Raw genomic sequence first — 13011 nt, 5'->3', positions numbered from 1 at the left:
ATACGACAGACGTGAACAAAGCTGGTGGAACGGAGTCTCAACTGAGAAGAAAAACAATTCCCCTTGACCTGAAAGATCATGGGCAGAACATCTTCAACGGTATTACAGAGTTTTAGAGAACAGAATGTCCTTTATGATTTCAAAATAATCATGAAAAAAAGAAAGAACCCCGTGCCATTGCTGTGTGCCGTGCGCAGTGACTTCCCTCTGTAGGGCAGTGTTTGAAGTTAACATGAGAGACGTATGATGGGAGTGTTGCCATTGCTCTTGACCTCCAAAGCAGTAAGGCGGTTTTGTTTATTTTTTTTTTCCGAGACAAGGTCTCACTATGTAAGCTGTCCTGGAACTCAATCTATAGACCAGGCTGGCCTAGAAAAAAAGAATATAGGTACAATGGTAAGACTGAAAAATAAAAAGCTTAACTTCTAAGCCTTTGGCACTGAAAAACTAACCCTAGGAGACCAAGCACTTACCTGCACAATTTTTAAACTTCTTACTGAGTATGAGGCTTGAGACACTTCACTTTAGAGTGTCGTGTATCCACACTTACATGCACACAGCCACACAGATACACACACATATACATAATTTAAGAAAATAATAAGCTAGGTGTGGTGGCACATGCTTTTAATCCCAGTATCAGGAGGCAGAGGCAGGCAGATCTCCGTAAATTCAAGTCCAGCCTGGTATACATAGCAAGTTCCAAGACAGCCAGGGCTACATAGAACTAAAAAAGTAAAAAATAAATAAATAACAAAATAAGCCTTAAAAAATAAGAACTATATACTTATTACTTTGATAAGCCTTTCCTTTGTATATTTCAGGCAGAACTCAAAAGCTTGATGGACAATGCCTCTTCACCCTTTGAATTTGCCAAAGAACTCATCAGGCACAATCTGGTGAGTTTCCCATCTTGACTGACTTGAGTCCTATTTTATTTTGGTACATCACAGGAATTAAAGATGAATAAAGGGAGATTCCCCAGCAAATACTTCACTACTTGAAGGAATGCCTCGTTACTGTGGAAGGGTTTGTAAAATGGGTTTCTAATACCAGTCTCTTTCCTTAGGGAACCTCTTACCGGGAGGGCAGAATGTGGATCACATTTGGAAAGAAAGGCAAGGCAGACCCAAGTGTTCCTTGTCCTTGGGGTGGAAAAAAAAGTAGAAGAACATACCCTCATGGGTTAGCATAAGTGAGGACAGTTGTTTGATCCTTGAAGATTGGCTGAGTTTCGAGGGTTCACTCTAATCTAGGACATGATTCTAGAACAAGTGTGACGTGGAAGATGATCAGAGGATGACTGATCCAGAGTAGTAAATGTGGAAAGTCGAGCTGGATGAGTAATGGGTTAGGGCTGGCTTGTGATGGCCACTGCTTGAAGTAAATCTAAGCTCAGACCAAGTTGTTTTCCAGCAACCACCCAGCATACTGAGATCAGACATGTGCTTCCAAGCCAGACCCTGGGCGCTCTGAGCGAACTGTAGCTTTTCTTTCGGCTTTGTTTGTCTCCTCCCCTCCCTCCTCCTCCTCTTCCTCCTCCTCCTCCTCTTCCTTCTCCTCCTCCTCTTCCTCCTCCTCCTCCTCTTCCTCCTCCTCCTCCTCCTCCTCTTCCTTCTCCTCCTCCTCCTCTTTCTCCTCCTTCTCCTCCTCTTCCTCCTCCTCCTTCTTGAGAGATCTCACTTACATAGCCCTGGCTGGACTGAAACTCTGTATAGACCAGGCTGGACTGGAACTCACAGAGATCCATCTGTCTTTGCCTCTCCACTGCCGAGAGAAAGGCAAATGTCACCACACTCAGCCAAGCCTACATCTTGAGGTCATGTGTGGAATTTTACACTCATGGCATCAGCAGCAGCAGCACTCAAAACTTTCAGGTCTTAGGGTTGTTCAGCCTGTAGTAACCAGCCTTGGCCTGCTGAGCCGTCTTGTTTGTAACTTGTCTGTGTAACACCCACCAGCTGACGGATACTGCCCAGGGTGCTGTGATTTTTACGGCCTGCAGTATAGACCCCCCCTTAAAGCCTGCAGTGTCAGACCGCAGAGAAGCATGGGACAGCACCCCCCAGAAGTCCTTAGTTAAAGGGGTGCATTTGTTCACTAGGGTTCTGGGAGCAAAAGACAAATTTGGGGGAGGCTAAGGAGTGACAGGGTAAGAGGAAATTAGCAGTCAGCCACGGCTTTTGAAGTTTAGCGTTGAAAGAAAAAAAATAGGGCATTCTCCAGCGGGAACAAAGGAACCAAGCAGAGATTTTACACGAGAACAAAAACCCTTGTGTGCTCCTGCTTGAGAAGCGGGGCTGCTACTCTGGGGAGACTGAAGATACAGTGCTGAATGGAGAAGCAGTCAGATGGAGTTAGAGCGCAGAGGATCAAGGAAGCAGATGAAGTCCTTGTTAAAGGAGCCCGGAGAAACTTACGGAAAATGAATATTCTGAGGGAGAAATGATGTAGTTCATGCCCGAGGACCTCAGTTTCAGTGTGTTTGTGGAGTTTACTGTGTTCTGAACGCTGCTAGGCTCTGGAAGTTCAATAGTGGGCACAAATTGTTTTAAAATTTTTATTACATTTCTGTGCGTATGCTGCACGTGTGGACGTGTGGTGGTCAGCGGACACCTGCTGGAATTAAGAACGTGGGTCCTGGAGATTGAACCCAAGTTGTCCGTCTTGGCGTCTCACTGGCCCTGCTTTTGGTTTTTAACTTTGTAACACTTACCATCTGACAACATACTTGTTTGCTTATCTTTCAAAATTTTAATCACATTTCTCAGCTGATTTATTGTGTGTGCATCATCTGCACATGCAAGCGAGTGCACCGTGGCCGGCGTGTGCACGTCAGAAGGTGACTTGTGGGAGTGAGTTCTCTCCTGTCACCACCCCCGGTGTGTGGTAGCTGCATTCCCAGTGGTGAGCACATGCACCCGTGCTGCCGCAGTAACCCCCTTTGTGTGCAGGTTGTTTTCCGAGGAGGCGAGGGGGCTTTGCAGGTGTTACCTCCTCTGGTTGACGTCATCCCTGAAGCGAGGCTAAACCTAGTGATTTACTATCTTCGCCAAGGTAAGAAAAACTGGTCCTGTTCTGAAGAAAATATTTTAGAATATTTAATCTGATTGAATTAGTTGTATGCATTTTAAATGTATAGCACTTCCAAATATATGCTTGCAGCAAGGTCATGAGACAAAACAAAGTTAATGGCACTTACTAGTTGTCCTTTTCTCCTTCTCTTCTCTTTCTTCTCTTGGCCCTGTACCTCTTCCTCACTCCATTCTTCTTCTTACTGCTCTGTCCTTCCCTATCAATGTCCTTTTGGGTCTTCAGTTTTTTTCTTTCCCCTTATTTTCTTTTTCTGTTTGTGTTTCATGAAACCGTACGTTTGTTTTTTTGTTTTAAAACTATCAGCTTTTCTATTTGCTCAAAGTATCTGCATCTCTTGTTCTGGAACACAGGTATCTTAGGAGAAATGCTCTGATTGGAAGAGAATGTGATAGCTGATGCTCTCATTGTTGGAAACCTTTCTGGAGCATCTTCCCAGAACTTCCCAGAGTAGGATACTAGGCCACGGACCTCACACTAGCAGGGTGGCCTTTTCAGGTGCCTGGTGGAGGCCAACCAGGCAACTTATGCCTTACTGAGAAAAATGCATATTTTGTGAGAACATGTCTTGCAAACAGTCCCCTCTATATGATAGATAAGCAAAAAGAAATTTGTTTTTAGATGTGAATTAATGGAAAAGTGAATTTACTTTACAAATTATTTTATGAAAAATTTCTAGCATAAACAAAAACAAATAATAGAACCTCCAAAGACTCCAGATTAAATCATTTTTAGGCTGGGGATGGTGGCACATGACTTTAATCCCTGCACTTAGGAGGCAGAGGCAGGTGGATCTTTGTGAATTTAAGGCCAGCCTGGTCTACAGAGTGAGTTCCAGGACAGCCATTGTTATTTCACTGTTATGTATGTAATATATATTTCTTTTTGAAAAAAATACTTTTTTTAATTGTTTGTTTTTGGTTTTGTTTTTCAAGACAGGTTGTGTGTGTGTGTGTGTGTGTGTGTGTGTAACAGCTCTGACTGTCCTGGAACTCACTTTGTTCATCAGGTCTGCCTCTGTCTCTTAGATGCTGGGATTAAAGGCGTGTGCCAGTTTTCTTATTTATTTTTTTAAAAAGATTTTATTTATTATGTATACAGTGTTCTGCCTGCATGTGTACCTGCATGACAAAAGAGGGCATCAGATTTCAGTATAGATGGTTGTGAGCCACCATGTGGTTGCTGGAAATTGAACTCAGGTCCTCTGGGAGAACAGCCAGTGCTCTTAACCTCTGAGCCATCTCTCCAGCCCCGAGTTTTCTTATTTAAATACAAATCCATTGACATAACACCCAGCCTACTTTTTATTTTATTTTATTTTATTTTTAGATAGGGTCTCTCTACAACAGCTCTGGCTATCACAGAACTCGCTATGTAGACCAGGCTGGCCTTGAACTCACAGAGATCCACCTGCCTCTGCCTCCTGAGTGCTGGAATTAAAAGTGTGTGCCACCATGCCTGGCCCAGCCTATATTCTTGACTTGAGCATTTTTTAGGTGATTTTTGGCTCAGTATCAGTTTTCTGAAGATAATTGTTTTCATGGGCCAGGGTAGGACTCAGTCCATCAAGTGCTTACCTCGAAAGCCAGGGGGACCTGAGTTCCAGCTCCAGAAGTCATGTGAAAATGCCAGGTGTAGTGTCATGTGTTTGTAATCTCAGCACTGGGGAGGTGGAGACAGAGGATCCCTGGGTCTCTGGCTAGCCAGGCTGATCTCTAAGTGACTGTGTCCCTGAGGATGATGCCTGGGGTTGTCCTCTACCCTTCACATGCCTTCACACATGCACGTACATACATGCAGTTTTTGAAAAAGAGAATACTTTTCTTTAGGATAACTACACAACCTTCAACTGGATAGAGAATTAATGGTCAGATGAAACATATTTTCTGTGTGTATGTGTTTGTGTGTACGCGCACACACGTGTGTGGCCTTGCACCTGCTGTAAAAGCACTCTATTACTAAGCTGCACCCTGTTTTGTATGAGTATTTGAATACTGCAGACTCAGTTTTCCAGGTAGAGCTTCAGAGAGCTTTCTTGAAACACAGGCACGAGTAACAACTGACTTCCTACCTTGCAGACGATGTACAGGAAGCTTACAACTTGATCAAGGACCTGGAACCGACTACACCGCAGGTAACTGGAGGTGCCGCACATTTCTGTGAGCAGGTGCTGTGGGGAGCGGCACTGCAGGCACACAGCTGAGGGGCAGCCAGAAGACGGTCTGTGAGAGAGTGAATGTTCTGGGCTATTATTATTATTATTATTATTATTATTATTAATGTGGCTCAGGTCCCTTAATATCAATTCATTCCTGAAAAGTCTAAAGCTTGGAAATATTAAAATCTGCTTTAAAAATCCACGTCTAGAAATGAAATGAGCAACCACTAATGTCAGTGTCTGTGGCTTGTCTCTCCACTCAGTAGGGCGCTCACTCCCTGCAGTCAGGGACCGTGTCTCTGTTGTATCTCCAACACTGTGTGTGCTAAGGACATAGTGAGCATCCCTTCATCCAATACCAGACCGGAGGAGGCCGGCAGGGTGGCTTAGTGGGTAAAAGCTGCCGCCATCAAGCCTGACGACCTGTGTTCAGTCCCTGGAATCCACATGGTGGATGGAAAGAATCAAAGCCTACAGTTGTGCTCTGAGCGCCACATGCATGCTATGGCGTGTACACATACACACACCCATGAGCACACATGCACACACACGTGCACACACACACACTAAATAAATGTTTTTTTTAAAAGAAAAAGAAAGAAGGAAAACAATCTGAATGAAAAAATACTTCCTGACCGGATGGAGCCTAACAAGTCTTTTTCTCAAGGGAACGAAAGGCTCCAGTATCTTTTTGCTACCTAAATGAGCCCTCTTAATAGAAGCTAATGGTACTTCTAAGGAAAGGATCATTAAATTTTTGATCCAAGACTGAAAAAATAGGCTATAGATGAGGCTACAAGACTCCAATAGAGCAAGTATCTTGTAAGTGGGTATTGGATGTTGTCTTTGTCCTGTAGGAAAAGGAATAAAGCGTAGTTCTTGTGACATTGGAGAGGGGGATGACACAGATGTAGTCCTTTTCCACAAGCAGTGTCTCCCCTGTTCCTTGAGACAGGGGCTCTCCCTGGCCTGGGCTCACTGGTTAGGTTAGGCTGGCTTGCCTGTCAAGTCCCCGGAATGTGTTTTCACCTCACCAGCACTGGGATCACAATGGTTTTCTCCCATGGGTCCTGGGGCTTGAACTAGTGTCCTCATGCTCCATGGCGAGTCCTTTGCTGACTGAGCCGTCTCCCCAGCCTCCCACCAAGTCATCTCTGCTTAAGACTGAGCTTGTACAATGGTAAACTCTGCTGTCTGGGCTCTTGCCTGCTGAAATCAAACCGGACTCCGCATCCTCCCATGAGCCAGGGGTACAGCCGAGAAAGGCAGCTCAGCATGTGACATAGAGTCCATGCAAGGGGTCAACAGGATCGCCCACACAACTGATTGATGGTGTGATTGTGTTTTCCCAGGAGTATATTCTCAAGGGAGTTGTTAATGCAGCCCTGGGCCAGGAAATGGGTTCGGTGAGTATGAAACCATTGGTAACCCCTAGTTTGCAAAGTTCTAGTTATGTGAAAACCGGGATGAATGATAATGAGCAACCATTAACAAGCTTATGATCACTGGGTTCTTCCGAGGGTCCTTGTACTTTATTGTTGTGGTGGGGTGAGAGGGAGCAAACCCTTGTGCTTGGTAGATACTTGCATTGAGCCATATCCTTGGTCCTTCAATTCCTTTTAATTCTTTAAACCCTACAGTCCAGGATCCCTGCAAAAACAATTCTATTATGTAGAGATTTTTTTTTTAAGCTGTAGTCATAAAACTTGCTATTTCTTTAAAAGAGCCCCACTGTAATATGGTCGTCTCTTTACTGACAAACACAGAAAATGGATTTGGTACCTAGAAAATGGGAAAAAATCCTTCTCTAGAAAAGCTTTTAAGGTGCTGGGGATACACCCCCATCTCTTCTAGAAAAGCTTTTTTGTTTTTTTAATTTTGTTTTCTTGAGACAGGATCTCATATACTATATCCCCAGGATGGCCTTGAGCTCATACCAATCAATCTTCAGTCTTCCTGCCTCAGTCTCCACAGAGCTTGGCTTAAAGAGCTTTTTTTTTTTTTTTCTTTTTTGTTTTTTTTGAGACAGGGTCTGTCCTGGACCTCACTCTGTAGACCAGGCTGGCCTCAATCTCAGAGATCCGCCTGCCTCTGGAGTACTGGGATTAATGTTGTGCGCCGCCACCACCTGGCTAAAGAGCTTCTTAGAACTACGAGAGCAGTTACAGTTAGGCTGCCCTTGGCCGTGGTGGCACACAGCTATAACCGCAGGCCAAGGCAAGGGGATCGCAAATTCAAGGACACCCTGGCTTAGATAGTGCAACCCTTTCTCAACAGACAGGCAGACAGATAGATAAACCAAGGTTTTTATCCATGTTAATATAGCATCTTAAGTTCTTGATGAAGCAAAGAATGCAATAAATAAGCCCTGCATCTCTGGGTCTCTCCATGTAGGCAGCAAATCCTCATTGCATAAATAAAGGAGTCCAATAATTCTTGTTATGTCCGTGGCTTCTGTACAAAGTTCAGACGCAGTCAGAGAGTGTGTTACATATTTGTTGAATGTGTAAATTAATTTATTTATTACATGGATTTTGGGGTGGAATTTGGAGGTTAGATTCTTCTCTAGTCGAGTCTACTTAAGTTTTCACATAATTTCAAGTCATATTTTTCTTTGTGCCTGTAATAATAAGGTAATAAGAACTTGATTATGATTTAAAACAAGGATATTTGTTAAATGACATACAGGAAAATGCATTGTAATCATAAGTACAATATAAATAAAATACTGTGCCTGCCTTCTCTCTCTCAGTTCTGTTCTGTTTTGCAGAGGGATCATATGAAAATCGCCCAGCAGTTTTTCCAGTTAGTAGGAGGATCGGCTAGTGAGTGTGGTATGTCTATGGTCTGTCCTTTGAACCCAGTTCATACTGAAGTTGGTCAATATTGATTAGTGGAGTCTAACCATCTAGGGATTCTAGATATGCTTTTTGTTATGAAGCAAGGAGTTAGAAATTGGAGTGGAGCGCTAAGGATGTAGCTCATTTAGTAGCATGCTCACCTAGTACTCACAAGGTCTTGGGTTTGATCTCTAGCACCATATTAAGCTAACATGATAGCTGGTACCTATAATTCTAGCCCTCGAAACAGAAACAGGCTGATCAGAAGTTCAAGGAATCCTTGGCTCCATGGGGAAGGCCAGCCTGGGATATAGGAAACTGTTGCAATAATCACACGCCCACAAATAAACACAACAATAAGAGAAAAGATCAGAATTATCCCTTTTGAACATGTTGGCAAAGAGGGATAAGAAAGGGCTGGAGAGATGGCTTGGTGGTTAAGAACACTTGCTGCTCTTCCAGAGGACTCAAGTTCAATTCCCAGCACCCACATCAGGTGGTTTACAACTGCCTGTATCCCCAGCTCCAGGGAATCCAGAATTCCTTTCTGGACTTCACAGGCACCTGCACTCACATGTGTACATGCCCACACATGTACACACATGCACATAATTAAAAACAAAATAGGTTTAGAAAAAAAAAAAGACTGGGTAGTGGTGGTACATTAATCCCAACATTCAGGAGATCTCTGTGAGTTGGAGGCCAGTCTGGTCTACAGAGTGAGGTCCAAGACAGCCAAGCCTACATAGGGAAACCCTGTCTGGGGGGGGAGGGGGTATGAGGTAGAGAAATGGCTCATTAGTTAAGAGCACTGTCTGTTCTTACAGAGGACCTGAGTTCAATTCCCACTACCCACATGACAACTCACAACTGTTTGTAACTCCAGTCCCAGGGAAACTGATGTCCTTTTCTGTCCTCTATGTGTTCCAGGTACACATATGATCCACAGACATGTTAGGCAAAACACTCATACACATAAAAAATAAGTATAATTTTTAAAAGTGTGATAGGAGAATAAATAAATAGAAATAAATTTGCTCCTTAGTTCCTGGGAATTTTAAGTCTAAATTAGTTTTTTTTCCTCTTTGTTTTTTGAGACAGGGTGTCTCTGTGTAACCCTGGCTATCCTGAAACTCACTCTGTAGACCAGGGTGGCCTTGAACTCAGAGATCCACCAACTTCACCCTTCTAAGTGCTGGGATTGAAGGCATGCACCTCCACTGCCCAACGCTAAATTAGTTTTAATATGAAATGTTCTGACTGAATTTTTAGCAAATCCTTATATATTAACCATCTGGCATGTTGCAGATTCACCTCCCGCCCCCCATGGGTCATCTGCCTTTAAATTTCACTTTTTTTGTTGTTGTTGTTTTGAGACAGGGTCTTATTATATAGTCTTGGCTGGCCTGGAACTCACTATGTAGACCAGGTTGGCTTTAAATTTATGATCATCCTGCTTCTGCCTCCCAAGTGCTGGGATTACAGCATGCACCACCACATCCAGCAAAGCCTAACCTCAGAGCATATTTTATTGCTTATAAAAATAACCCAGACTGAGCAGATGGCTCCATGGTAAAGCATTTGTAATACAAGCATGAGGACCTGAGTTTGGAGCCCTGGCACCCATGCGAATCAGGACAGAGTGACAGACATCTGTAATCCCAGTGCTGCTGTGAGCTGGGAGGTGGAGAGTAGAGAATCCCTGTAAGTTTGCCGGGCAGCTAGCCTGGCATATGCAGCCAAGCTGCAAGAGAGCCTGACTCAAACAAGCTAGAAGGCAAGGAACAACATAGGAGGTTGTCCTCAGACCCACTCATGAATGCCGTGGTATATACACAGACAAACATGCATACGCATCATACATGTACACACATTTGTCACACACATAAAAAGGGAAAAATTAAAACTGAAGGCCAGTGAGCTGAGCTGGTGGGTTAAGACATTTGCTGCCAAAGCTGATGACCTGAGTTTGTCAAAACCCACACGGCATAAGGAGAGAACCAACTTCTACAACTTGTCCTCCGACCTCCACATGTACACCATAACAGATTCATGGCCACACTCATACACACCCAATTCAAAGTGTATAAATAAATGTGATAAAACATACTTTAAATGTTGAAAAAACAATAAGAGGCCATTAAAAAAGAAAGAGAGATGGCTCAGTGGTTAAGAGCATGTATTACTCTTGCAGAGGACTGGAGTTTGGTTCCCAGCACTCGAGTTGGGCCGCTCACAACTATCTGTAACTCTAGCTCCAGGGAATTTGATGCCTTTCTTTGGCTTCTGTGGGCATGTGGGATTCTCATTCTCTCTCTCTCTCTCTCTCTCTCTCTCTCTCTCTCTCTCTCTCTCTCTCTCTCTCTCTCTTACACACACACACACACACACACACACACACACACACACACACACAAATAAACAATCTTTAAAAAAGAGAGAGAAAGGGGGCCTGGAGAGAAGACTCAGAGGTTAAGATCACTTGCTGCTCTTCCAGAGGTCGAGTTCAATTCCAAACAATCACATGGTGGCTCACAACCACCTAATGAGATCTGGTGCCCTCTTCTGGTGTACAGGCAGACATGCATACGTAATCAACCAGAGAGGATAGATGGATGGATGGATAGATAGATTGATAGATACATCGATACATAGATATAGATAGATAGATTTTTAAATCCTGGTATTACAGACATATGTCATTACACTGAGTTTCTCCCTCTCCACCCCCTATCCTGTTAAAAAATAGTGTCTTTAGTCCCAGCACCCTGGAGGCAGAGGCAGATGGATCTCAGAGTTCTAGGCCAGCCTGGTTTACAGAGCAAAAAATTATGCTTGCTGAACTGATTGTTAACTTTTTTTAATTGCTCCTGAAGATTTGCAAATGTTTCTCCAACACTATTTATTGAATAGTATTTCTTTTCCCTATTTCGTTTTTTTTTTTTTTTTATTTGTACAACAAAACTTACTAAAACATTGGGGATATAGCAGCACATAAAACAAGAATCCCTGCCCTGTGGGCTTACAGTCTAGTGGGACAGACAGACCTTGTTCATGGTACAGAACTAAATTATGGAACATAACAGACTGTAACAAACCTTAACCAGCATGGAGTCTCTGGAATGCCATGGAGTGGATCAGGATGTCATACTAGCATCTGCTATCTTTTTTTTTTTTTTAAATTTTTAACTTTATTATTTTTTTAAATTTATTTTTCTATTATCAGCTTGATACAGTACAAATTCTTATCCTAATAGTGAAATGTTTCATTGAGGCTTGCTCAGTAATTGAGTAAAACCAAAACTTATTATAATCCACAGTCGTCCTAGGGTCCCCCCTGCTATATAGCCTCCCTGGTTCTGTGGGTTGCAGTCTGATTGTTCTTATATCTAGAATCCACTTATAAATGAGTACATACCATGTTTGTCCTTCTGGGTCTGGGTTACCTCACTCAGGATATTTTCTAGTTCCATCCATTTGCCTGCAAATTTCATGTTGTCATTGTTTTTCTCTGCTGAGTAGTACTCCATTGTGTATATGTACCACATTTTCTTAATCCATTCTTCAGTTGACGGGCATCTAGGTTGTTTCCAGGTTCTGGCTATTACAAATAGTGCTGCTGTGAACATAGTTGAGCATGTATCTTTGTGGTATGATTGAGCATTACTTGGGTATATGCCCAAGAGTGGTATGGCTGGGTTTTGAGGTAGATCAATTCCCAATTTTCTGAGAAACCACCATACTGATTTCCACAGTGGTTGTACAAGTTTGAATTCCCACCAACAGTGGAGGAGTATTCCCTTTGCTCCACATCCTCTCCAAAATTGACTGTCATTAGTGTTTTTGATCATAGCCATTCTGACAGGTGTAAGGTGGTATCTCAGAGTCGTTTTGATTTGCATTTCCCTGATGATTTAGGATGTTGAGCATTTCTTTAAATGTCTTTCAGCCATTTGTAATTCTTCTTTTGAGAATTCTGTTTAACTCTTTAGCCCATTTTTTAATTGGATTGTTCAGTATTTTGATGTCTAGTTTCTTGAGTTCTTTATATATTTTGGAGAAGTCCTCTGTCAGATACGGGGTTGGTGAAGGTCTTTTCCCATTCTGTAGGCTGTCTTTTTGTTTTATTGATCATGTCTTTTGCCCTACAAAAGCTTCTCAGTTTCAAGAAGTCCCATTTATTAATTGTTGTGCTCAGTGTCTGTGCTGCTGGTGTTATATTTAGGAAGTGATCTCCTGTGCCAATGCGTTCAAGAGTACTTCCTACTTTCTCTTCTATTAAGTTTAGTGTAACTGGATTTATGTTGAGGTCTTTGATCCACTTGGACTTGAGTTTTGTGCATGGTGACAGATATGGATCTATTTGTAATCTTTTACATAGTGACATCCAGTTATGCCAGCACCATTTGTTGAAGATATTTTCTTTTTTCCATTGTATAGTTTTGGCTTCTTTGTCAAAAATCAGGTGTTCATATGTGCATGGATTAATGTCAGGGTCTTCAATTTGATCCCATTGGTCTGTATGTCCTTTTTTTTTTTTTAATAGCATCTGCTATCTTATATAGAAGTGTAAGATCAGAATCAGGTAGCTCCATGGCACATTATTTCCCTGCTTGAATTTGGAGGTGCTACGCTGTGTTGGACAGGTAAATGTGGAGACGGGACCATATTGATTGAGTTGAGGTCCATACCAGTTGCATAAACCAAAGCTCCATAAAGGCAGTCTAGGGAATACCAAAACCAGTATACTTGCAGGGGATGTGTTTCTTGTGGACTTGGGGAGTTGACCCTCAAGCCTGGGGCCAGCAGAATCCACAATTTCAAAATCAGGACTAAGAAAGGGGTCCTGGGATTCATTATTTTATTTTAGATAGAGTTTCACTACGTATCCCTGGCTGTCTTGGAACTCTCTATATAGAT

General features: G+C 42.7%; 1 protein-coding gene across 2 annotated transcripts in view; it reads left to right on the top strand.

Annotated features, from left to right (window-relative positions):
• Ift56 (intraflagellar transport 56) overlaps positions 1-13011 on the top strand; it is a 51578-nt gene that overhangs the window by 21187 nt on the left and 17380 nt on the right. For both annotated transcript variants that reach the window (XM_006990429.4, XM_042273066.2), the window contains exons 8-12: positions 825-899; positions 2955-3057; positions 5172-5227; positions 6604-6657; positions 8022-8085. In XM_006990429.4, the coding sequence (XP_006990491.1) occupies positions 825-899; positions 2955-3057; positions 5172-5227; positions 6604-6657; positions 8022-8085 (352 nt within the window). The remainder of the gene's footprint in view (positions 1-824; positions 900-2954; positions 3058-5171; positions 5228-6603; positions 6658-8021; positions 8086-13011) is intronic.

Source organism: Peromyscus maniculatus, chromosome 3 (genome assembly GCF_049852395.1).
Source record: "Peromyscus maniculatus bairdii isolate BWxNUB_F1_BW_parent chromosome 3, HU_Pman_BW_mat_3.1, whole genome shotgun sequence".
In the NCBI taxonomy this organism is placed as follows: Eukaryota; Metazoa; Chordata; class Mammalia; order Rodentia; family Cricetidae; genus Peromyscus; species Peromyscus maniculatus.
The sequence above is the reverse complement of the archived record's forward strand: the minus strand, read 5'-3'. Positions and strand labels throughout refer to the sequence as shown.